We start from the raw sequence: 27,391 nt of genomic DNA, 5'->3' as shown, positions 1-27,391 counted from the left end.
GTCTCCTGCATTGCAGGCAGATTTTTTACCATCTGAGCCTCCAGGGAAGCTTAAGTCATCTTTTAATTTGGATCCTGGTTTTGCTAGCTGTTTCTAATCTGTAGAATGGACATTGTGATTCAGATTATATGTGATATTATGAGGATTATGAAAACTCAATGAGAGAGTAAAAAGTTTAAAACTGCATAATTCATAGGAAATTAATCAATACCGGGTAGTTATTATTTTGTATTTGCTATCACATGACAGGAATGTAAATACTTATGAGCCTAGTTCATTTATCATGTAATTGACTTCTGTGAATTGCAGACCTTAAACCCATATTGTTGCCAATCAAGAAGAAGGAGCCAAAATGGAGAATGTTTTCACTGTGTACACATATTTCCTTGACAGTCTGGAAACAGTCACAGAACCTGTCAGATACATGGAGGAAAACTGTGGTACCCAGGGGATCGTGATCGGAAAGTCAGATTGTCCTGACGATACATCTGTCCTCAAAAGTAGTTTTTTTGTTTGTTTGTTTTAATCAACATAGTAGTTTTCTGTGAAATTGCTAATAAGTGCCCATGAACACTTTTTAGCCCATTGTGCATGGGAAGCCCTGTGACCATGTAGGACACTGACAGATTTCCCAGTTTGAGTTATTCTTGTCTCTCCTTGACAGCTTGCACTCAGATGACCTAGAGCTGGTTCTGAGTAACAAGACACCCCTTGCACTGCGTCTCAGCTGACTAATCCACCATTTAGTCAACCATTCAGTAGCCAGCATGCATAATTCGCATTTATAGGAAAACAGATTGACTTTAAGGCACAGGATGTTAGAACAAAAACCATCACCATCCCATCAAACAAATGAAATAAACTTGGGCCCTACCCCCACTGAGAGTGTCCCTTAAAATTCATCCCTTTGGGGTGGTCTCATTCTGAGTAAAATTACCATCAGATAAAGATGTTGGGAAGCATTCTGTTCACAATGAATATTTAAAAAAAAAAAACATAAGAGAAATGTGAGATGTTGGAGACGGCTGGGAAGCAATATTTTGCTTGAACTCAAAATAATAACACTGTACTTTCTGTTTCTGTTCTTCCACAGAATGACATCACTCCTCTACATGTTGCATCAAAAAGAGGAAATGCCAACATGGTAAAATTATTGCTTGACCGAGGAGCTAAAATTGACGCCAAAACAAGGGTAAGGGTGCAACTTATGTAGTTGCTTATGCTTGTTTTCAGGAAGCAGGCTGCTTCTACGAATACCTTTCTTGCTGGCTCAGCCCTGGCTTTGTTCTCTCCTTTGTTGTAGGCTCTTAGAAAATGACTGCTAAGCTGATTCTTCTTATAATGGGATAACGATCCCCATTTATAAAGCTTTAATATACATTTAAATAGTACTGGGATTTAATTATAGAAACTAATGCCTAGGTCCAGAGTTTTTGTTGAGTTAAATTTGTAAGTATTTCATCGCTACTTGATACTGCAGACAGAGCTATTGGGCCAGCTTGATACTAAAACTGACATTTTATTTAAAACCAGATCTGTCTCCCTTCGCACACTGCTGGTAGGAATGTAAAATGGTGCAGCCACTATGGAAAACAGTGTGGAGGTTCCTCCAAAAACTAAAAATAGAGCTAGCATATGATCCAGCCATCTACTTGGGTGTATACACCCCCAAACAATTGAAAGAAGTATCTTGAAGCCATGTAATAGTCAAGAGGTGGAAGCAACCCAATATCCATAGATAGAAAATGCGCTAGGTACATACAGGGGAATGTTATTCAGCCTTATAAGGAAATCCTGTCACATTCCCCAGTATGAATGAGCCTTGAGAACATTATGCTAAGTGACAGAAGCCAGTCACAAACGTACAAATACTGTATGGTCCCACTTAAGGAGGTACCAATGGTAAACACACAGAAACAGAAATAGAATGGCGCTTGCTGGGGGCTTAGGGACAGGGAAGTGGGGAGGTGCTGAGTGTCAGTGTTGTAAGATAAAGGTTTAGAGATGTTATACAACATGCATATCGGTAACACTACTTACCTATGCATTTAAAAGTGGTTAGGGGAGTCAGTTTTATATTGTGGTTTTTTAAACCACAGTTTAACAAATTTTTTCAACACAGGTCAATCTAGGCAGGTGTTTTGACAGGTTAATTGTTTGGTGTGATGCACTGTGTGGGGAGGAGAAAGAAGTGAGACTTAAAATCAAGTTGGAATCCCAGAAAGTGAGCTTAGCTGGTTGACTTAGTTTGACAAGGCGATGTAACCTTCTGCATCCAATGTCTGTATCTGAAAAAAACGTTAATGGTTTCCTTGAAGGCTTGTTGCAGTGATCAGGCTAATGTTTGTAAACTGTATTGGCATAAAGTAGACCAGAAATAAATCCCAGCCATTACTAGTAGATGGACACCTCAGAGACATTGCAGCTTTGGTTCCAGACCGCTGCGATGAAGCAGTATTGCCAGAAGGCGAGGCACAGAAATTTTTTGGCTTCCTGATGTATATAAAAGTGATGTTTATACCATATTATAGTCTATTGTGTAAAAGCATTATGTCCTTAAGAATGTATATACTTTAAATTAAAAAGTACTTAATTGCTAAAAAAAAAAATTTCCTAACTAGTATTGGAGCTTTTAGCAAGTTATAATCTTTTTGCAATAGTAACATAAAAATCACTGACCAGAGATCATCATAACAAATATAATCAGAAGAAAGTTTGAATGTTGCAAGAAGCCCAAAAATGTGACACAGAGACACAAACTGAGGAAATATGGTTGGAAAATGGCCTTGCCTGATGAGGGTAGCCACTAACCTTCAACTTAAAAAAAAAGAGAGAGAGAGAGAGAGAAATGCAGTATCTGCAAAGAGCAATAAAGCAATGCACAGTAAAATGAGATGTGCCTGTGTAATTCAGAGCTCCAGTTAACGTTAAACTTCTGACCAGGGATTTTCTTTTTCAACATTTCATTTAAGAGCAAAATGTGCTCTTATAAATATCCTCCTCTCTAAGGGTTTTGGAGAGTTATCCCTGTCTTGTAATTGTATCTCCTGCAATCCTGTGGTTCCTCTTTCCAAGAATCCTGATATTTCTAAAACTGGTCCAGTAACCCTGACTTGGTTCCTGTAGTTTCTTGGTTCAGTACTTTATCTTTCACTGCACGTATTCACTCAAGCAATTAATGATTATTGAATGCCTACTGTGGGCCAGACATGGCTAAGTCATGGAGAAAGCCCACAAGCCCCCTCCCCTGTCCTCATGAGGCTGATTGATCATTTGTCTGTTGTATACTCTGACTTGAAGATAGCCCAGCCCTGGGTATTTGACAGGAGACCAGACTTCTTTGTCTTAGTAACTATTGAACCTGAAAGCTTTATGCTTTGTATGTAGCATAAAAGAAACAAGCTTTCTGGAGAGGGGAATGAAGGAAGATGAGGGTTTACCCTCTACAAGACTGTCTGACTGGGGAAGTAAATTGAAGAGAGGTCTTATTGCATTGACCTGGCATTATTTGCTAAGAAGCCATCAGCAGTCGGCTAGACCTGTTGCTTTAAATGGCAGGGGTGTTCTGCTGAGTACAGGAGCCGTAGATAATCATCGCTTAATGCCTCTTGGTTACCTGTAGAGGTAGAGGGTCATTTGTGAATACAGAAATTTTTGTGAAGAGTGAAGAGGGATACTGGAGCTGAGCAGAAGGGAGAAACTTGTATAGCTATACTTGGCTATCCAGCTGGATTTTAATGAAGTGTGTGGATTAGAAATGACCATATTTCTCCCTCTCTTGATACAGTCATCAGTCACCAGAACAGCAAAATTGCTTGTCAGTAATTTTGCATCATTTATCAAACACTTACTTGTTCTATTTGGTACAACGGGAAGAGGACAGGGTATGTAGGGAATCCAGGTCCCATATTAAAGGGGCACGTGGTGTCACAGGGGAGGCTAGAATGAAACATACAAACACGTCTGGACAAAAGCATCAGACGTACAGAATACGGGACATAGGCGAATTCAATATACACTTAGTTGCTATGCCATTTTGCCTCCTTGTTCTGAAAGCCTGTCTTATTTTAAACAAAATGTAGAGTCCTTTTTACCAGTCACTCAGTTTCAACGTGGAGTTGCTTTCCTCCTGTGTTATGTGAGTGCTGGGTGGATGTGAAGAAAACTTAGAGAAACAGAATAGTCATTCTTGTATTGTTGTCCTGCTTGGGATGGACGGGTGGTATCACTTGAGAACAAACTGAATTCCTGGGAGACTGTGTGGAAGAAAACATAGTACATACCTCAAATATGTCAACTATTTTGTGCTCTCCTCATCAAAGCTTCCCTTCTCTCTTGCTGAAATGAGTGAGTAGTTACTCAGTGTGTGGGTGAAAAGGAGGGAGCCATAAAATTCAGAAGGCCCGAGGGACAAGCCTGAAGACGGAAAGCAATTTTTGTTTGTAAATACAAGTCTTAATGATTCAATCCAGTAGCCCTTTAGAAAATAAATATTGTTATCTACCCATCTCCTTCCTGCCAAGTACTTCCTACTTGAGTAGCTACCTTGTTGCATCAACAGTCTGACCTGCTACACACCAACACCCTAGATTTAGAGAGTTCACTCTGCACACTCCAAGGGACCTCCTCATTGGCTTGCTGTGTTCCGTGCATGTGTTGCTAATCTAAAGGATTTGGTTCAAAAGCAGCCTCTTACTGCCGTTTCAATCAGGGAAGTAAACTTGAATTGTAGTCAGAGTGATTTAGGTTGAGATCTGAGCAAGACCTGACCAGCTGGAAAAGCAGGCTGAGAGTGAATTTTTTTCTACCCTGGCGCCTGATCTCTGGTCTTAAGTGTGGCTAGCAAGTGAAATCACGACCCTAGGAAAGCTCAACCTCCTGAGTCTTAGTTTCCATCTCAGTACAGATGGTGAGTTGTTCCGATGATTTCACAGGCTTTCCCCACTGCTGGGGCACTGGATGTTGTAACTTTAAGAATAATTCGCTGCAGTGAAAGTCGGGGTGGTGATATATGTTGGAGTGATGTAACCAAGATGGTGAAGTATGAGACCCCAGCCCCCACCACCCACAAAGATCAACAGTTAGACAATGATACACTATCAAAAAGAGCTCAGGGCGCGCTTGGGAGTCCAACTGAGAAACTGCAGCAAGGACCTCCTTGGTGGTCCAGTGGCTAAGACTCCACGCTTTCAAATGCAGGGGCCCCAGGTTTGATCCCTGGTTGGAGAACTAGATTTCACATGCCACAGTGAAGATCAAAGATCCCGCGTACTGCAGCTAAGACCTGACACAGCCAAATAAATAAATACTTTTTTTATGTATAAGAAGAAACTTCAGCAGCACAGTGGAACAAAACCCCGGAAAATAACACAAAAAGGTTGCTTGCAGCATCTGATCCCCCAGGCCAGTGCTACTCAGGGCCAAGGGTGAGCCTCCCCAAGTAGGAAGTTTTCCTCACCAAGAAAAGGAGAACGGGGTGAGCAGCCAGCCTCCCCAGCCTTTCGGGAAGCTGAGCAAAGGACCCACTTGGGTCTCACCCAACCCGAGGCTGGCAAAGCTGAGATGAACAGAGATGGGGTGGAGCAAGGAAACAGCAGGGGCTGCCAGCGCCAGCCACATGACGGGGATGACAGGCTCCCTGTGACCTACTCTCAGGCCCCAGCACCTTTCCCCCCGAAGCAGCCAACAGCCAGCACAGCCGACCCAGACCCCCTGTAAATGTCACTGGTTTTTGTCCCGTGGATATTCTCATTCGCGGACACCAGCCGTCTGAGCCCCTCCCTGCTCCTCACCTCCCACTGCCTTGCTGGGGCTCAGGATCCACACCAGCAGCCAGCCCAGACCTCTGTGGCCACCCAAGTACACGACACCAGCCTAGAGCCCTGTGGGTGACCCCCACTTCTGTGCATGTGCGGGGGGCTGGCTCCTCCAGCTGTGCACTTGCGCACTGCCGGCCAGACCCTCATCACAGGCTTCTACTGCTGTACTGTACCTGTGGCAAGATCCTTCAATATAGAATGGCAAGCCAACAACCAAGGCCCTCACAACTGCCTGAGGGCCTGAACCTGGCTCTATTTCTAGTCACCGGCCTCCATCACTCAGCATGTGCACGCTCCCAACCAGACGCTCATGACCAGCCTCCGCTGCCACACATGCTCCTGGGGAGACTCTGCAACCATAGTACCCACCAGGGCCTCCACAGCTCCTGTGGCCCAGGCCTAGCACTGTCTCCTGTCGCTGACCTGCTCCACCAGGCTCATCTGCAAGGAACTCCTCCAGCTGGGCACCTGCACGCCTCCAGCTTGGTGGCCAATACCAGCCTCCACGGCAGTGCACGCATGGTGAGACCTTGCAGCCACAGTAAGGAATGCTGACAGCCAAGGGACCCCACAGCTGCCAGTGTACCTGCAGTTGGCCCAGACCCTTGGCAGCTGGCCCTTGCCCCTACCTGTCTGTGTAAGTCTGAAATGAGCATTTGCGACTCCATAGGCACCTGCAACTGGCCCCTGCAACTGAGTTTGTATATACCACCAGCTTCAGCCCCCACCACTGCCTGCCAGGTCCTGAGCCACTGGACCTGAGATGCACTGAGGGCTCCACTAGCCCTTACAGTCACTGTGGTCAATGCTGTGCCCCCAAGCAGCCTGAACAGATGAGACATCAGCCCCCAATCCTGTATCTGAGAGCCTGCACCACTAGATGCAAGGTTAGAGAATCTTCCAGCGTGCTCCCACCATAGAAGAAAGTCTTTCCATACCAAAGTCAACCCATAAAGTCTGAAAGAGATGACTGCTTCTGTAAATGTACAACGTCTATGCAAGGCTACAAGGATCAGGAAGGGATCGAGGGTAACATGACGTCACCAAAGGAACACAGTAAACTTTCACTAACTTTGCTGGCCGAAGGATTCAAAATAAGTGTTCTAAAGATACTCAGAGGTCTACAAAAAACACAGGTAAGCAGTTTAACAAAATCAGGAAAAAAAATACAGACTATTCAAGAAGTTCAGTACAGAGATGGCAAACATAAGAAGACAACCAAAAAAATTTGGAGCTAAAAATAACAATGACTGTGATGACCTAGAGAGGTAGGGTGGGAGAGGGGACAGAGGTGCTAGAGGGAGGAGATATATATGTATTTATGACTGATTATGTTGTACAGCAGAAACCAATGCAACATTATAAAGCAATTATCCTTCAATTAAAAAAAATTTTTTTAATATGGTAATTGAACTGAAGAATTCAGTAGACAGCTTCAACAGTAGACTGGACCAAGTTGAAGAAATTGATCTATCCAGTTTGAAGCTATCCAATCAAACGAACAAAAGAAAAAATAAAAAGGAATGTAGAAAACGTACAGGACTTAAGTGACTTAAGGATTAAGTGAAAAGAATCTACCTGTCATGAGAGTCCAGAAAAAGAGAATCACTGATGACTTAATAACTTAGATTGCTACTCTGTGGGGTATTTTAGATGTGGAATCTGAAAACATTGAATTTTGGAATGGAATGGAACAGAGAATGGAATGGTGGTTGCCAGGGGCTGAGAGGTAGGGGAAATGCGGTGATGTTGGTTAGATAGTACAGACTATCAGTTATAAGATGAATAAGCTCAAGTATCTAGGGTACAGCATGGTGGCTACAGTTAGCAATACTGTATCGTGCACACCGAAAGTTGCTATGACGGAAGAGCTTTAATAGTCTCTCCGTAACAATGACAACATAATTTAAGAGGTGATAGTGGTGGCGAATGTGCCGCGACGTGTACAGATATCAAGGCAAATGCTTCCATCTGATCTATATATAGCATCCTGATTTGTTTCTTTATAGAAATGCATTGCTGAGAATGACCACTGACAGTAGCTGCTCTTCCCATGTGATTTTTGCTCTCTGCAAGGCTAGCACGGGTATTTGCATCCTCTCTAAAGGAAGAGGCTTTGCAGTGGAGGGTCTGCTGTCATTTTTATTTTTCTTCGCATCAGTTCACAGCCAAATCAGAGGCTCAATATGGACCCTAAGTTAGAACCAGTTTAAAACGAATTTGGCAACTTCTAAGTTCAAACCAATCTAAATTAGATTCTAAGTTAGAACCGGTTTAAAACTTTGTGGCAACTTCTGAGTCCTCCATCTCCTTTCACTGACTCCTCTCAATCCAGTAACAAAGGCAACTGTGCCTGTGTGTAGTGCTCCAGAGAAGATTCAGGAGTTCCAGGTAGAGTCAGTAATAACAATGCTGCGGTTCCCAGACTGCAGCTCTCCTCATTCCTCCTCCAGCTTCCAACCTTTCTAGCAAGGCACCACTGCCTGCCTCTCCATATAATCCCACTACTACAGTATTACATCCAAAGCTACACCTTGACACTCGGAAACACACATTCATCTTAATATCTATAGCACTTAGTACTTCCTGGCACATACTAGATGTTTAATAAGTATTTGAATATATTAGATGCACTTCCTAATGTTACATTTGCCAAAATGTCTTACTTGATTTTATACTGGCTCTGTGATAATGGGGATATTGGGCTTCCCCTGTGGCTCAACTGGTAAAGAATCCACCTGCAGTGTGGGAGACGGGTTTGATTCCTCGGTTGGGAAGATCCCCTGGAGAAGGGAAAGGCTACCCACTCCAGTATTCTGGCCTGGAGAATTCCATGGACTGTATAGTACGTGGGGTCGCAAAGAGTCGGACACGACTGAGCGACTTTGACTTTGTGTTGATATAATTTTGCTCCCTGAAGTTAATGGCATCCAACTGATTTATAAGAATAAAGAGATATTTGTGTGCAGGTAGATAAAAGGTTTTCAGAATATCCCAAATCTGTCGGTTGTTAAATTCTTGCTAGTCTGGAAAGATGTCAGGAGACACTTAGATGTCCTGTAATTTTAGCCTGTCCTTTCCCAGAAATGCAGGTTTCCCTGGTGGCTCAGACAGTAAAGAATCTGCCCGCAATACAAGAGGACCTAGGTTCACTCTCTGAGTTGGGAAGATTCCCTGGAGAAGGGAATGGCAGCCTACTCCAGTTTTCTTGCCTGGAGAATTCCATGAACAGAAGAGCCTGGTGGGCTACAGTCTATGGGGTTGCAAAGAGTCAGGCACAACTGAGCGACTAGCACATTTTTTCTTACCCAGAAATGCAGCTGGTTATATTTATCAGGTTAAATATGAGGGAAAAATAAGTATTGGTATTGAGTTTTGCTTTCCATTATATTTCCAGAAGTGTGATTGCCTTAAGAATAAATTTTAAACTATTAAATATTTCATAGTCATAAAATAGTGTCTATTGAAGAAATGTTACCTGACTTCTTATCAGAAACTCTGGAGATCAGAAGACAACAGAACATCTTTAAGGTGCTGACTGAAAAGTATTTGCTAATCTAGAATTTATAGCCAGTAAAAGTATATTTCCATAATAAAAGTAAAATAAAGACAGTATCAGATAAGCAAAAGCTGAGATAACTTGTTACCATCAAACCCGTACTAAAAGAAGTATCAAAGGACGTTCTTAATTCTGACGTAAGATAAACGAAACTAGAAGGAAATGTGGGTCTAAAGTAGAGAAGAGTTAGAAGTAATAATCAGATAAAAACTATTTTTATTTTCTTAAAATTAAAAAAAATTGATTATTTAAATAAAATATCAATTTGTTATAAGATTTATAATGCATTTAAGTTAAATATATATTTATAGCACAAAATATGAAGCTACTAATATAAATGAAATTATAATATTGTAGAATTCTCATACATGAAATTATATAACAATACATAATAACATAAATACTATTACTATATAATATAGTTAATCATATTATTTAGGCTGTGATAATTTAAGGATATTTATTTTAATCTCTGGGAACACCGCTTTTAAAAACAGGAAAGAAAAGAAAGAGTTTAGTTAAAAAGCCAGAGGAGGACATCGTCAATGATATATATAGTGAATCAGTCACTGGAAAACTAAGTTATACTCAGTTAACCCAAAAGAAGATAAGAAAGAAGAGACAAAAAAAGCTCACACAGAAGAGAGTGGAAAAATACACAACAAATATTATAAGGGCTCAGAAAGAAAGCTCCAGTTTTCTGAGCGGAAAGAACAACAAGGAATTCTACCTCATTTTAGTTTGATTTTAAACATAGAATGTATGGCAGGACAGCAAGGAAGGGCACTAGAAAGATATATTTCTCTCTCCTGTATATAAATGGCAGAAATGAATTCTTGATGTTAAAAGGCGATTGCTTGCTGCAGTGGAGGAGATCCATTCCCTCTGATGCAGGAACTAAGTTCTAATGTGAGTCTAACTGAGTCTAAGTCCTAACGTGAACCAGTGACTTGCATGTGATCTTGGGTAGGCACATTAATCCTTGGAGCAGCACTTTCTTATCTATAAATGCAAATTCTGATGCCTTTCTCTTGTGTTGTTGTAAAAATTCAGTAAGATCACAAATATAAAATGCCTGTGACAATAGAGCAGTCTCAAAAAATGTTATTTCACTTCCTCTCAGACCAAATCTACCATTCTCTAACATGCACAAAATGAGGATAGTCAGAATTTTTAGAGAAAAATACGTGTATGAGAATAGTTTGACTGTTAGACTGTAACCAGTGCCTTTTAATTTCTCTCTGGCTATCATTATAACTCTCCTCTCCTGGGTACTACCTGCTTTTTCTTTCATTGTTTTTAATCTTCAGTTAAATATCATATCCCATTTTATATCCATGACAAAGAAGAAAGTATATATCCAGAGTTTTCTGCTTGATATCCTTTCCTTCTCTTGGGTGTGTTTTTTGCTTAAAAGGAAGAATAGAAAGGAACCTAGAGGATACTAATCAAAATAAATGTGTCTTTTTCTGAAAGTATTTCCCGAGTCATGAATTTGTGTCATTTCGGTATTATCTTTGAGCAAGTTCAACTTGTTAAGGACATTTTCTGGGTTCAGTATTCCTAAGTGTGCTGCTTTAATGTCCCACTCTGTGCTTTTCAGAAAAGCTAGACCTGAAAGCAAATCTTTTTGACCTTGGAGTGTGCAAGCTTTTGCTCTTTGTCTAACACTAGAGAGCCTTTTGTCTAGCCAGTGAAGTGCTGTTCCCTACCTCACTAATAAGATCGCTGCCACTGAAAATGAAATATGAGATCTAGACTCGCCAGTTTGCATTGGTTCAGAATTCTTCCCCAGGGAATACTTGTTCATTATGTTAGTGCTTTAGAAATCAGGGGAATTGAAAAAAAAAATCACTCACCCCATGCAATTTCATTTCCCTCCCATAATGTTACTATGGCAACTCCACATCCTTGCTCCTTCTCTCCTGTCCAGCTGCATATATTGCCTATCTTGAGGCAGCCTCCCTTGAGCCCCAAGAACTGCCTTTGTCAAGCATTTTTCAGTTGGAGGTCAAAAATATATCCTGTTGTATTTGGTTGAGGGACTGCTTTTTGGTCCAGGACCATTCAAAGTGACACTGTGCATTAATTGTAAATTTCTAGGTGTTGGGAGTGGATAAGAATCCTTATATTATATTGGAAAAACCATTGCTCTAATTTTAAGGAAAAGAGTTCCCTGCTATGTTAACCAGTACACTGCTACATTACAAAACAAAATATCCACAATATCTCTTATGTTAAAGCTTATAATGTCCTGAAGTAGAAAAATGAGGGAGGACCTTAATTAGAGCAAATATTCTCATATTTCTCTTACTTTCTAATTCTTTTTTTACTGAAGTATAGAAAATTTACAATGGGTTAATTTCTGTTGTACAGCAGTGATTCAGATATACATATACTTTTTCATATTGTTTTCTGTTATTATTTATCACAGGATATTGAATATAGTTCCCTGTGCTATACAGAAGGACCTTGTTGTTTATTCAGTCTATATCTAATAGTTTGCATCTGCTTACCCCAAACTCCATCCTTCCATTCACCTCACCTCCCCCCTGGCAACCACAAATCTGTTAACACTCCATGTCGGTGAGTCTGTTTCTATCTAGTGGATTAGTTCCTTTGTATCGTATTTTAGATTCTGCATATAAGTGATATCATATGGCATTTGTCTTTCTCTTTTTGACTTACTTCACTTGTACGATAATCTCTTTGGCTTCCCTGATAGCTCAGTTGATCAAGAATCCGCCTGCAATACAGGAGACCCTGGTTCAATTCCTGGGTCAGGAAGATCCGCTGGAGAAGGGATAGGCTATCCACTCCTGTATTCTTGGGCTTCCCCTGTGGCTCAGCTGGTAAAGAATCTGCCTGCAATGCACAAGACCTGGGTTCAGTCCCTGGGTTGGAAGGATCCCCTGGAGAAGGGAATGGCTACCTGCAGTATTCTGGCCTGGAGAATTCCATGGACTGTATAGTCTATGGGGTCTCCAAGAGTCCGTGGGGGTGCCAAGAGATATCATATGGTATTAGTCTTTCCCTTTCTGACTGACTTCACTTGTATGATAATCTCTAGTTCTATCCATGCTGCTGCAAATGGCATTATTTCCTTCTGTTTATGGTCTTACCTTCTTATTCTTAATGCTAAGAAGACTGAGTCATGTTCTTCAGTATAATTCCAGTTTATGAGTCACTTATCTATTGAGGATTTTATTTTTTTCTGGAACAATAAGGTATTTAATAGCACTTCTAGGGTATAAATTTTCCAGCAAATTTGGAAAACTCAGCGATGGCCACAGGACTGGAAAAGGTCAGTTTTCATTCCAATCCCAAGGAAAGACAATGCCAAAGAATTCTCAAACTACCACACAATTGCACTCATCTCACACGTTAGTAAAGTAATGCTCAAAATTCTCCCAAGCTAGGCTTCAGCAGTACGTGAACTGTGAACTTCCAGATGTTCAAGCTGGTTTTAGAAAAGGAAGAGGAACCAGAGATCAAATTGCCAACATCTGCTGGATCATCAAAAAAGCAAGAGAGTTCCAGAAAAACAACTACTTCTGCTTTATTGACTATGCCAAAGCCTTTGACTGTGTGGATTACAATAAACTGTGGAAAATTCTGAAAGAGTTGGGAATACCACCCACCTGACCTGCCTCTTGAGAAACCTATATGCAGGCAGGAAGCAACAGTTAGAACTGGACATGGATCAACAGACTGGTTCCAAATAGGAAAAGGAGTACATCAAGGCTGCATATTGTCACCCTGCTTATTTAACTTCTATGCAGAGTACATCATGAGAAACGCTGGGCTGGAAGAAGCACGAGCTGGAATCAACATTGCTGGGAGAAATATCAATAACCTTAGATATGCAGATGACACCACCCTTATGGCAGAAAGTAAAGAGGAACTAAAAAGCCTCTTGATGAAAATGAAAGAGGAGAGTGAAAAAGTTGGCTTAAAGCTCAACATTCAGAAAACGAAGATCATGGCATCCGGTCCCATCACTTCATGGGAAATAGATGGGGGAACAGTGGAAACAGTGGCTGACTTTATTTTGGGGGCTCCAAAATCACTGCAGATGGTGACTGCAGCCATGAAATTAAAAGATGCTTGCTCTTTGGAAGGAAAGTTATGACCAATTTAGACAGCATATTAAAAAGCAGAGACATTACTTTGCCAACAGAGGTCTGTCTAGTCAAGGCTATGGTTTTTCCTGTGGTCATGTATGGATGTGAGAGTTGGACTGTGAAGAAAGCTGAGCGCCGAAGAATTGATGGTTTTGAACTGTGGTGTTGGAGAAGACTCTTGAGAGTCCCTTGGACTGCAAGGAGATCCAACCAGTCCATATTGAAGGAGGTCAGTCCTGGCTGTTCTTTGGAAGGAATGATGCTAAAGCTGAAACTCCAGTACTTTGCCCACCTCATGCAAAGAGTTGACTCATTGGAAAAGACTCTGGTGTTGGGAGGGATTGAGGGCAGGAGGAGAAGGGGATGACCAAGGATGAGATGGCTGGATGGCATCACCGACTTGATGGACATGAGTCTGAGTGAACTCTGGGAGTTGGTGATGGACAGGGAGGCCTGGCGTGCTGCGATTCATGGGGTCACAAAGAGTCAGACACGACTGAGTGACTGAACTGAACTGAACTGAAGGGTATAAAATCAGTCTAGTCTTAAACATAGAAAATAAGAAGGCAAGGAATTTTTAAGCAGCTAACTAGAAAACATCTTTAAAAGACTAGCCTAAAAGCCCATTCATTCACCCACTCATTCTCATTTACTCAGTCATTTTTATTAAGCAATTTCATGAACATGGTACTGAGTTACCTTCTCTATGAGATTCAAGTATACCTTTTAAGCCATTAACTTAGCCCTCAGAAACAAACTCATTGGAATGATAATGCATGTCCACAAATAACTAAAATACTAAGCAAAATGTCATAGTTTCCCACAGAGGTTCAGATAAAATATGGGGGGAATCCTGATGGTCAAATGGTTATGTCTACCCTGAATAAGCCCTCAAAGAAAACCTATATTTTAAACAATAAGGTTTGGATCTTGGTGAAAGTGGAAAGGGAAGTTTGGGGTACATGAAATAGTGCACACAAAGCAGAGAAACAAGAACAGGAGAGGCTTTTGCCAGGGACTGCAAAGAGTATAATTGAGGTGGAAGGGAGGGGGATTAGGCAAAGGTTAAGTGTAGCAGCGACTGATTGGAAGACTTTGAATGCTAACCTGAGGAATTTAGACTTCACTGAAGACTGAATCAGTTATTAAAGATTATGAACACAGAGGTATCATCAGAGCAGTGCTTCAGGAATGTGAATGATGTCCCACCTATTTCAAAGCCCAAGAAATTAGTTCAAAATTTAAATGTTTACTTTTTGTCCTCCAAAAATGGTATTAAGTAATGTCAATCCCAGCTCTCTCTCTCTCTCTCTTTTAAACAGAACTGTGAATCACTATGTGACTTATACTTTTCCATCTCAATGTGGATCAGCCAGTCTTTTTGATCTTCGTGACTGTATAAACTATGATGCTAATTAAAGATCTCACATTAACTCCAGGCACTGGTTTTCCACTGACCTGTGACTGTCCCAGCAGCCAGGCCGGCACTGTCGGTGCAGTCAGATAGTCGTGACATCTTACACAGCTTCCTGCTGAGAAGGATCTCTCCTGCTGGGCTTCTGGCTATTTGAAGAGCCATGCACCTGTGAAAAGTTATAGAGCAAATCTGCAGAGGATCCAAAAGAGTTAGACATTCGCAATCAGTGTTTAAGACACTGCAAGTAAAACTGCAGTTGATAGAGCTGTGCTTCGGGTAGCTCTGTTGGGCTAGGAACCCGTGAGGCTTTCCTTGGGGAGCGTGCAGACTTTATCATTGGAACAAGGCGGTAAAACAAGCAGTGGCTAGAATGCAAAGCCCTTCACCGCTCTGACACGACTGAGAAAAAGTCACCTTTCCTGGCTGAGTTCCCAGATTCTATGAGTTTTTAATACCCGAACACCGGAGATCAGAAGTAGCAGCTGCAAAATATAAAGGAAGGCGAGGAGTGTCCGAAAGTTTGAGCAGAGAGGCTTTGTCTTAATAATTCCTGCCAAGACATGTCTTATTGGTCCTGCAGCCAGCACTGACCTCTTGCTGAATTCAGCCTGTGACACCTTAGATGAGTCATTTAACTTCTTTAAACCTGAGAGTCTTAATTTACAGAATAAAGACTATACCCTTCTGTATAAGGGTAGTTGTAAGGATACAGTGATCCAGTGTCTTGGATTTGCTTCAAAACAATAGAAGAAAAAAGAAAAGGTCAGGATAGAGATGAATCAACGGGGATGCCAAGGTGACATTTGTTTTTGCTGTCCACCAGGTACCTAGGGACTCATTACACTATTCAGTCTACTTTTGTCTGAAATAGGTTTGAAGTTTTCCCATGATTAAAACCTTTTTCGCAGGATGAAGTCAGCAAAATTATATATGTCTGTATAAGGAACAATGTATTTCAAAAGATTAAGGAGTTGAAATAGATTTTCCTCTTAGGTAGCCAAACACTTTATATTCAGTATGTAGGGTTTTGCTTGGGGGAAGATCATTTTCAAAGATATAAATGAGTTTTCTTTGAAAATGATAAATGAGTTTTCAAAGATGAATAATTTTGTGTGTGACCATAGTTTAAAAATGCCTACGTGTATTCTGTCATCCAGAGTGTACTTACGAGAAATGAGAGAATCAAATTTGACCTTTTAGTTCATAAAAGACAGTCACATTCAGAGAATGTGAATTTTGTGGGTCAGAAGTTAGATGTGATTATTGTATTATTTCTTCTTCAGTTATTTTCAGATTTTACATTACTGGGAAGACATTTGCCTTCATGGTATACTTTTAATGTCTTCTCAGATTTTACTTTATTCTATTTTGTTAGGAAAATGCTGTTTCTGACTTGGAAGACTATTATTATATTGCTTTAGTTTGCTTTAGAAGAGCAAGTGTTTGAAATTAGCATAAAAGGAAGAATATTTAAACATGTTCAAAGAATATACAGTCCAACTCGTATCATATTTGTGATTCAAATCTCATATTTTAAGGAATTTTAATTGTACTGAGATTTGGCTAGTAGTTTAGAAATAGGATTGTACCTTATTGACTACGTATTAGATAATTAGGCTTACTTACAAGATCTGTTCATGTAGGCTAGAAAGTGACTTGAATCAGCTTTTGACGTATTTTAAAATATGGCTATCTTTAGGGTAGATATTCAGGTAGTCAACAGCAGGAATCTTCAAGATGGGAAACAAAACCAAGATGTGTGAAAACTTCTTCATATGATTTGGAGCCATTTAGATCGTTTAAATGAATAAATTTCCACTTCCTCACTTCCCTGTTAATTCTCCTTTCTCACTTTTTTTTTTTATACAGTAGCCCTTCTCTCCTTGTCCTAAAGAAAGGCCCTGACTCTAACTGTAACCCACAAGGCCCCACGGTGCAAAACCTCTGAGGTGAAGGGAAGAGCTCAGATCACTGGTGTCCTGTTAAGAACTGCATGCTTCTGGTGCTTAGATAATCGAATTCTTCTATTGCTGCTAACAGAAAAGACCTAATGAAGTTTTCTTATGATGGATCTTTGAAAAAATCTTTGATGAAAAGTTATTAAGTGATTTTGGGCATGTAATTCAGAGAATTAGTGGTATTGCCAAAAGTCCAACTATGTATTAATGCAGACAAGATGTCTCAGCACTAACATTTATAAAGACAAAAATTAGGAAAGTATTGATGCTGAATCCTGTCTCATTCTATCAGTAAATTGTGAAAAAACATATGTCATTCAGAGAGGAATTTTTAATAAATTATGACTCTTGCTTAATAATCATAAAATTTATAATGTGTTGCTGCTTTGATCCATTGTGTTTGAATAATTATAATTCCAATCAGGAGATTTATTTTTGACACTTAAAGGCTTGTGTTCTCAGAAAATCTTTAAACTTTTTTTTAAATTTAGATTTATGTTTTTTTGCAGCAGGGAAGTATGATATGGTAATCAATAAAAAACAAGCATAAAATTATATTACGTGAAGATACAATTATATGGGGGAAATGAAATGGAAATAGACATGCAGGAGCAAAAAGGAGCAATGTAAAATTCCTGTTACAAATTCCTATTTGAAAAGTTTATAGTATTTTTTTAAATGGTGGATACACAATCATTTATAGTTCTTAGATTCCATTGGATAGTCAAAAGAGTAGTGGAACAGTTACACTTTTAACTCTCAGCTTTGCAGGGAATTACACACTTGACCACTGCCTAAACTTATGAAAAATTCAGTTCTTTAGTTGAAAAAATAGAATTATACTATGAGATACATGAGTAAATATTTGAAGCTTGCTGGTCCACAGCACTTTGGATGCCACGCTGAATCTTGATGAAATACGCTCATTCATGGAGCTTCCCACTGAATGTATTTGAAAACGTTGCCTTTTTTGATAGGACGGCCTGACGCCGCTGCACTGTGGAGCAAGAAGTGGTCATGAGCAGGTGGTGGAGATGCTGCTCGATCGGGCTGCCCCCATTCTCTCCAAAACCAAGGTAATCTCTCCCCAGGTGTTTGAGAATCGCACTGTGTTTAGCTTTGAACCCTTTGGTTATTTTACCCAGCCTTCTGATCACATAGAATTCGCTGTAGTTTGAATGTAGCAATTAGTGTGCTCTGTGCACCAAATCTTTAGAGACCCTCAGGATCAAGTCTGAGTTCATGAGGCCTTCAGATGGAACACCCTCTACCACAGAGTCATTTGTGTGTGTGTTACTTTTGTTTTTGTTTCAGAAACAATTACTGTTTTATTTTATTCTACGAAGTTTCTCCATAGCTCAGAAATGATTGCTTGTTGGGAAAAGAAAGACTGTAAGATTTACAGTCTGAAGTCTGGGTGCTGGCACCTTTTCTCCTGACCCTCAGTTGATTTCTTGAGAGTTCACAGACTATTTAAAAAAAAAAAAAAAACAAAAACACCAAGGTATTATTTAAGTGATAAAGGCTGGAAACTTTGGAAAGATTGCACCTTAGGCCTTTGGAACAGTTGACATACCTGAAAGGAAAACATGATGATTGCCTTAAAAAAAAAAAATGTTTTACTAAGTGTCTTCTGAGTTTTTTAAATGGTAAGACCATTTACTAATATTTGAAAAACAATATTTTGTAAATAAATTTGGGGACATACAAACTACCTCAGAGTCATTACTATTTTTATAAATCAAACTAGTGACTTTTTGAAGCTATGTTAAGCTTTATAAAGAGCCGTAATTTCTAAACATGAACAACCACAAAACACGTATTACTCCTGTTTGCACTTTGATCAGTGTTTACTCAACCTTCAGTGAAGACGGACAGGGTCAAGGTTGTCTGAACAATTTTATCACTCATCACACAGAGTTTAGATTGGCAAGCGTTGGAGAAATTATCCCATATAATTAAGCAGCCACCCTTTTTCATTGCACATGATGACATCTTGGACTTTTGAGTGCTTCTCATCTAAACCGCTCTACTTGTTCCGTTTCCTTTCACATAGTCCATATCTATCTTCTCTTAATCCCGCTGCTCTCTTTGAACTGCATCATCTTCCTAAACTGCTATAATCACTTCCTTACTTGTCCCCCACCTCCCCGCCTGCTCACTTCTAATCCTGTTCCCATTTTGCAGTAAGAGCGGCCATGTAAACATCAACCAAATCACATCAGCCTCCTGCCTAAAAAGTCTCAAATTAATTCTCATCATTCTCTTGAAAATTAATTTTCATCTTATCAGAGCAATATGGGCACAATTAAAAAGCAAATCATTGTCTCCTCTTTCTTCTCCTGTTGTTCATCTCATTGTGTATTTGGCTTTTTTTCCCTAAGAAATCTCGATTATTTTTTGATGGTTTTAATACGCAAGAACATTTTCTTGTCCTCTGAGAGCTTCTTAAAGCATCCAGTTCTTATTTTACAGATGCAATACATTCTGTTGCCTTTCAGAAAACATTTAAGATGAATTTTCTTTAAATTCTTCCACCTCTCATCTGTCCCTAACTCCTCAGGTTTCTTTGTACGTCTTTGTTGGCTTTGGCTGTCTCTTTTGCGGTGGGAGTTTCCCGCCATGGTCTACCTGACCACATGTGCCAGGCACTCACCTTTGCGTGTGAGCTTCATGAGTGCCGCAGGCAGGGCCCCTTTCAGGTGGTTCAGAGAGGTCCCTAATGTCAGGATTAGTTGCCCTTTCTCTAGGAGGTATGGTTTTTTGAGAGACGAGTTCCAAGCCTTTCTCAGGGTACTCCTAGGTGAATATGTTGGGTAAGGAAAAGGAGCTATCGTTCTCCTGGGCTTCGATGTATACCTTAATGATAACAGTGATAACAATAGTTACATAGTGATTACTACATACCAGGCTCTGAGTACTTTACATGTATTAACCCATTTACTCCTCACAATAACCCTGAGACATGAGTTTCATTATGCCCTTTTTATAGATGAGGAAACTGAGACCCAAAGCAATAGAGTAACTTTCTTGAGATGTCTCATTTTGTGTCAGAACAAAGAGTTGAACCTAGGTAGTCTAACTCTAGAGACCATACTCTTCTAACAGCTATTCTGTCCTTCCTTCTGAGTGCCTGTTCTGAATCAGAGCCTAACCACTGCCCTCTGCTCAGCCCTGGGCCCAGAGTCCAGAATCTCCAGAGATTTAATTTCTGGTTTCCTGCAAGGCACAGGGGGGAAGTCATTTGGTTTTGTTGGGTTGGAAGGACCTATAGATCTGACAGTTCCATGGGCAGCCAATCCAGCTTTTGGTCCCAAGCCCCATCTTTATCCCCCAAGGTACCATGTTTCCATGTTGTCGCCTTTTGGACATCTGGGAGGTGAAGCCATTCTCTTCATCGTACGCTGTAGTATACTGGAGCCACACTGTTGCCCCTATGATGTACATCTCTTCCTAATTCCATATTCAGTAACATCATGTTGGTAGCTTGACATTGTCATAGAGTAGAGGTCTTTACGCAGTATAAATCGGCAAGTGCTACCTGTTTTCATAGAGCTATCGTGAGCCGTTTACCAGCATACCACAGATTATACCCTTCACCAGGCACTTAGGTGTCAGCCTTCTCCTTTCTCCTGGATAAGCTAACACACTTAAAATCTCTTCTCATATTCTAAAGTAGACATCACACACATTTTTGTTTTCTTTCCCATTGTGTGACTGTGTGTGTGCCCCATGGATTCTGTCTTTTAATTCCCTTCATGTTTTTCAGTGGAGCTTGTGAAAGTTTGGATAAACACACACATCACTTCTACCATGTTTATCCGGAAGTCCCCATGCCCACTGCGCTGGGAAGTCCTTACCAGAATCTGACCATCAGACTCATCTCTGGTCCTCACCATCTCCAGCCAAGCAGCCTCCTTCCACTTCCTATCATACACCAAGACTGTTCTCCTTTCCTGTTTCCTCATACTGAGCTTTCTCAGTCTGTCCCAGATCTCTTCACCTATTTCTCAGCTCAGATGTCATCTTCTCAGAGAGACCTTCTTGGTTGCTTTACTTGTTTGCTACCTCTTTCTTCAATGAAATGAAAACAAGAACTTTGTCTTATGTTCAGTGTGCTTCCCCAAGCACCTCAATCAACACCTGTTACCTATTAAGTGGATGAATGCATTCTGAACTTCAAGACCATCTCTAAATCTTCAAGACGTCTATCTTTCCGAGCTAAGAAAAAGCATCACCCTGGACCTATGTTTTTAACTTGATGAGATGCTGTATATACATAATAAGGCCCTCCACAAGTCATTTCAGTCGTATCCGACTCTGTGGGACCCCAGAGACGGCGGCCCACCAGGCTCCCCAGTCTCTGGGACTCTCCAGGCAAGAACACTGGAGCGGGTTGCCATTTCCTTCTCCAATGCATGAAAGTGAAAGTGAAGTCGCTCAGTCGTGTCCGACCCTCAGCGACCCCATGGACTGCAGCCTTCCAGGCTCCTCCATCCATGGGATTTTCCAGGCAAGAGTACTGGAGTGGGGTGCCATTGCCTTCTCCGTCCACAAGGCAGATGGTGGTTTTTTTTTTTTTCTGGTGCTTCCCCAGTGACCTGTAAGTTACCCATTCAGAGGTGGTGGTTTTGTGTATCATTAGAGAGTTTCCTTCTTTTTGTGACACTGCCACCCATTTCCAATCTTCACTAAGTCATTTGTCCTCTCAGAGTTTGTTTCTTTGTTTGCTTCATGTTTTCCTCTAAGGCTGTGTCAACACACAAAGCTGAGGGATGTTTTGGCAGGAGATAAACTAGTGCATATGCTCGTGGGTGGCAGTGTCTCAGATGAGAAGGGTTCCCATTCTTGGTCGCACCTTAGTTTTTACTTTGGTTCAAGATGTCGAAGCGGAAATTTTTAGGCAGAAATATCCCGATTGACTGGCCACGTATGGAGGCTTTAAATTTACACAGTTATTTATGGAGCTCTTTCTGTATATACAAGGCTCTCTGCTGGGCAGTATGGGGAAATTTTAACCCATGAAACTCTTGCTTTCAAGAAACACAAATAGTTAAAATACATGATGGGGTGTGTGAGTGACGCCATGAGAGTGATCAAAGGAAAACTTGCTTTTATCCCCCCTTAAACTGTTGTTTTATGTCATTCACAGAGAAATTAGGGGAGTTTAACTTGGCCCAGAGGATTCAGAAATCATCAGTGCTTATTTAGTATATCATTTTTTTCAAAGTTCAGTGATGATGATTTTTTTAAAAACTAAATTTACTGTCACTTCCCCGCCCCATCTAGGTTAAACCAGGTTATGTTAACTACTAAAGCCTCTCTTGATAACTGGATTCTCTGGGAATTTCCCCAGGCCGCTCCATGTTGCCCCCATATTTAAAGGGAACATGCCTGAAGAGAGTGATATCTATCTAATACCTGGCTTTTGCCTTCATTGGGAAACATGTACTGAATGCTAAGTGTCATGCCAAGCCTTTTTAAAGGTTTTGTTTGCCTTGTACCCTACTGTGCCATCTCTCAGCAATCCAAGCCAGTGTTTTACTTATTGTATGATGACGTGTCATTGAATCCAGTTAATTTAAACTGAATATTAGTCGGTCAGAGGCTTGCCATTCCTCATTGTAAACATATGGGGGCACCAGATTGATGGGAAAAGTTGTCCTTTCGACACTGATGTGAGAAGAGATCAATAGTCAATGACAAGTATTAGTAATATAGAATGAGCAAATAAAAATCAATCTAGTGAATACCAATTTGTCCCTGCCTTACTTTATCCTTTTCAGTCTTAAGCAGTTCAGTTCAGTTCAATTCAGTTCAGTCACTCAGTCATGTCTGACTCTTTGCGACCCCGTGAATCGCAGCACGCCAGGCCTCCCTGTCAATCATCAACTCCCGGAGTTCACTCAGACTCACGTCCATCGAGTCAGTGATGCCATCCAGCCATCTCATCCTCTGTTGTCCCCTTCTCCTGCCTTCAATCTTTCCCAGCATGAGGGTCTTTTCAAATGAGTCAGTTCTTTGCATCAGGTGGTCAAAGTATTGGAGTTTCAGTTTCAGCATCAGTCCTTCCAAAGAATATTCAGGACTGATTTCCTTTAGGATGGACTGGTTGGATCTCCTTGCTGTCTGAGGGACTCTCAAGAGTCTTCTCCAACACCACAGCTCAAAAGCATCAACTTTTCGGTGCTCAGCTTTCTTCACAGTCCAACTCTCACATCCACACATGACTACTGGAAAAACCATAGCTTTGACTAGACAGACCTTTGTTGGCAAATGTCTCTGCTTTTGAATATGCTATCTAGGTTGGTCATAACTTTCCTTCCAAGGAGTAAGCATCTTTTAATTTCACGGCTTCAGTCATCATCTGCAGTGATTTTGGAGCCCCCAAAAATAAAGTCTGTCACTGTTTCCACTGTTTCCCCATCTATTTGTTGTGAAATGATGGGACCAGATGCCATGATCCTAGTTTTTTGAACGTTGGGCTTTAAGCCAGCTTTTTCACTCTCCTCTTTCACTTTTATCAAGAGGCTCTTTAGTTCTTCACTTTCTGCTATAAGGGTGGTGTTATCTGCATATCTGAGGTTATTGATATTTCTCCCGGCAATCCTGATTCCAGCTTGTGTTTCATCCAGCTCAGCATGTCTCATGATGTACTCTGCATATAAGTTAAATAAGCAGGGTGACAATATGCAGCCTTGATGTACTCCTTTTCCTATTTGGAATATCTGTTGTTCCATGTCCAGTTCTAACCGTTGCTTCCTGACCTGCATACAAATTTCTCAGGAGGCAGCTCAGGTGGTCTGTTATTCCCCTTTCTTTCAGAATTTTCCATAGCTTGTTGTGATCCACACAGTCAGAATTCCATGTCATCAGGGATGCAATCAGCAGTGGCCCTAGCTCAGATGGTAAAGTGTCTGCCTGCAATGAGAGAGACCCGGATTTGATCCCTGGGTTGGGAAGACCCCCTGGAGAAGGGAATGGCAATCCACTCCAGCACTCTTGCCTGGAAAATCCCATGGACAGAGGAGCCTGATAGGCTACAGTCCATGGGGTCGCAAAGAGTCGGACACGACTGAGCGACTTCACTTTCACTTTCACTTAGTGCAGTTTACACTGTTTTTATCTTTTCAAGTCATGGAAATTCCTTTTATTACAAAATTTTCAAATGTGTGCAGAAAAAATAGCAAAGTAAAGCCCTCAGTGCGCATCACTCAGCCTCCTGATTCACAGCATGAGGGCCACGTGCTTGCTCGCCACCTTGTACCCTGCTCCCTGGACCTCAACATCCATGCATTGTTTCAGAGTGAACCCTCCCTCACCAGTGAACACTTCAATACATCATGTCTAAGAGCTGAGGACTCTTTATCTTCTGAATAACCACAATACATCCCAACTGATAATCATTTCCTCTATATCATCAAATAGCCAAACTTCAGATTTTCCTGATAGTATTATCATTTTGTCTACATTTCATTTACAGTTTGATAGCATGAAGAGATTTCCACTGCCCAAATGTCACACCAGTTTTAAATTTGAGAAAGAAATTATCTTTGAAATTTTATTTTTGATTGATATAAGACATGGGAGGACTAGTTTAGAAAGGAAAGTGAAAGTGAAGTCGCTCAGTCTTGTCCAACTCTTTGCGACCCCATGGACTGTAGCCTACCAGGCTCCTCCCTCCATGGGATTCTCCAGGCAAGAGTACTGGAGTGGGTTGCCATTTCCTTCTCCAGGGGACCTTCCCAGCCCAGGGATCGAACCCTGGTCTCCTGCATTCCAGGCAGACACTTTAACCTCTGAGCTACCAGGGAAGTTTGGAAAGGAACTGCAGTTCAAAACGGTTGCCGCAAAACCTTTTAAAAAGAGATGGTATTTCCATGTGCAAACCTAGGGTTTTCATCTGTTCATATTTGTACTACATTTTGTGTTGGGCCCATTTGCAAATGAAAGGTAAACAGTCAACTCCACTTTTCTTCTGTGTTCCAGAATGGATTGTCTCCACTGCACATGGCTACACAGGGGGATCATTTAAACTGCGTCCAGCTTCTCCTCCAGCATAATGTGCCTGTGGATGACGTCACCAATGACTACCTGACCGCCCTGCACGTAGCTGCCCACTGTGGCCATTACAAAGTCGCCAAGGTTCTCTTGGACAAGAAAGCTAATCCCAACGCCAAAGCCCTGGTGAGTGGCTCAGCTCACAAGTCCAGCCTGTGTTGTCTTGCTGACCACATGCTACCCCTACACGCAAAGGGACTCCGTGAAAATGGAAGGTCTAGTTTAGTAAAGTATATACTTCTTGTCAACCTTCAGTAGCCTTCTTGTAAATTTATAAACCCTTTTATTTCCACCATAACCAAGGCTGGTGAGGCTGATTTAAATCATTAGCCTCTTTATAGTCACATTTGTGATTCTCTTATGTAAATAAACCCACAGACTGTACAAGTGCAAAAAAACTGAGTTGGTCAACTTATCTTCTGGTAGGTAAAGTGATAACTCTGTGAATTCAAAGTTTTTTTCTGAGATCTAAAAATATAGGCAAAATGATAAAAAAAAAAAAAAACCTTGAACATGAGACGTCTAGGAACTTGTGAGTGGAAACCTGCTGCTGCTACTAAGTCGATTCAGTCATATCTGACTCTGTGCGACCCCGTAGACAGCAGCCCACCAACCAGGCTCCACCATCCCTGGGATTCTCCAGGCAAGAACACTGGAGTGGGTTGCCATTTCCTTCTCCAATGCATGGAAATCTGATGTGATGTTAACCATGTAAGGTAATGAAACATCACCTGTCATCTCCTTTTCATTGAGATGCAAATCAAAATTTTGGTCTAGCTTTGCAGTCTTAACTCCTAGAATGACTTGCTATTTTAACCTTGAGCCTTACTATATAGTTTGGTTTTCACAATGATATGGTATCTGTTGTCTTTAGAAAAATAAATGTCCCAATTTAGTAAGCTGTTTAAATTTAGTTCAGAAGAAATACTCATGTTTAGGAAAAAAATATGTCACCAAATGTTAGGGAAAACCTATGTGTTTACTAGCAATTTTGCGGTCAGGGCTGTCATCTGATCAACTATTTTAGGAAGGGGCTCTGCTGCCTTGCAGCTCATTACCTTTGACAGTCTGTGGGCTCTGAGATTTGGAGTGGCCAGGAAAGAATGGGCAGGAAGGAGCCGCTCAGATCCTGGGCAGCTCCTTGGCCTTCGCAATTCTAAAGGCTTTTCCTGGAGCAGCATTTTAGGAGCTGCTAACTGGCCCAGCATATCAGACATATCTTTGAATTCTGAGACAGGATGAAAAGAAATGAGCAGCCATGACTCATTTTTCCATACAAGAAAAGAAGCCTTACAACAGGGTGTGGGCTCTGACCCTCATTTTCCTCTGACTCTGAAGATTTCACAACAGAAGGAGGTTATGGAGGTTGTAGCCTGTCATCCTAGGATGGACTATGGCCTGGTAAGTGGTCTCAAAACCCCCACAGAAGCACCTGCAGCTTTCATGGTGGATCCTGAGGGTCTTCAGTTCTCTGTGGTGACAAAAATAGGCCCCATGGTCTCACTTAGCAAGTAGTACAGCTAGGTAGGTAATTTGTGAAAAAGCAAGTTCCTTTATTTGATTAAATATTAAACCAAATGTTCTAACTAATGTTGAGTTGTTTAACTTTTTGCTCCCTTGGACAAATTTTTGGCCCAGATGTTTTTAGTGTGTGTTTTTGAGGTGAAGGAGGGACATAGTTGGGAGAGTAAATTCCAGAGTCAAAGAATCTAAAAGGATGGATGAGCGGCTCCCCTGGTGGTCCAGTGGTTAAGACTTCACCTTCCAAAGTGGGGGATGCAGGTTCGATCCCTGCTCAGGGAGCTAGGATCCCACATCCTTGCAGCCAAAAAACCAAAGCATAAAGCGGAAGCAATATTGTAACAAATTCACTAAAGACTTAAAAAAAATGGTTCACATCAAAAAAGTCTCTAAAAATTTTCAAAAGATGCATGACCATTTTGCCTTAACTACTAGGAACCTATCACCAAAATTTGCTTCCTGTTCATGATTATCAGGGCACGTTGGGTTCCTGGGAGCAGGTAGACTACCTGTGCTTCCAGAAAAGAACCTACATTCAGTTTAACCTCCCATTGTTTCTGCTCATTTCCAAATCTTTACAGACATCACTTTTGCAGAGGTATTTTACCGTGCATAGGAAGTGGAGCTCAATGGAATGTAATCAAATAGGTCTGTGTCTTTTTCCCTTGCAGAATGGCTTTACCCCTCTTCACATTGCCTGCAAGAAGAATCGAATTAAAGTGATGGAACTCCTTTTGAAACACGGTGCATCCATCCAAGCCGTAACCGAGGTAAGGAGAGGAGGATTTCTGGGGTCCCCCATGTATAGCCTCAGCAGCCAGAGTCCCAGTACCCTTCCTGACAACCAGCTAGTTGTACTGTGTGAGGTTGTCTTAGCACTTTCTGAACCATTCCCGAAGGGGCTGCCAGTTCTTAGGAGAGCAGACAGGAGT

General features: G+C 41.2%; 1 protein-coding gene across 16 annotated transcripts in view; it reads left to right on the top strand.

Annotated features, from left to right (window-relative positions):
- The window catches only part of ANK3 (ankyrin 3), a 755,525-nt gene that overhangs the window by 551,762 nt on the left and 176,372 nt on the right, over positions 1-27,391 (top strand). For all 16 annotated transcript variants that reach the window (XM_060406459.1, XM_060406456.1, XM_060406452.1 and 13 more), the window contains 4 exons: positions 1,094-1,192; positions 17,855-17,953; positions 24,867-25,064; positions 27,131-27,229. In XM_060406459.1, coding sequence (XP_060262442.1) covers positions 1,094-1,192; positions 17,855-17,953; positions 24,867-25,064; positions 27,131-27,229 — 495 coding nt within the window. The remainder of the gene's footprint in view (positions 1-1,093; positions 1,193-17,854; positions 17,954-24,866; positions 25,065-27,130; positions 27,230-27,391) is intronic.

The sequence above is a fragment of the Ovis aries genome, chromosome 25 (assembly GCF_016772045.2).
Source record: "Ovis aries strain OAR_USU_Benz2616 breed Rambouillet chromosome 25, ARS-UI_Ramb_v3.0, whole genome shotgun sequence".
Lineage (NCBI taxonomy): Eukaryota > Metazoa > Chordata > Mammalia > Artiodactyla > Bovidae > Ovis > Ovis aries.
This window is presented reverse-complemented; position numbering and strand designations above follow the sequence as displayed.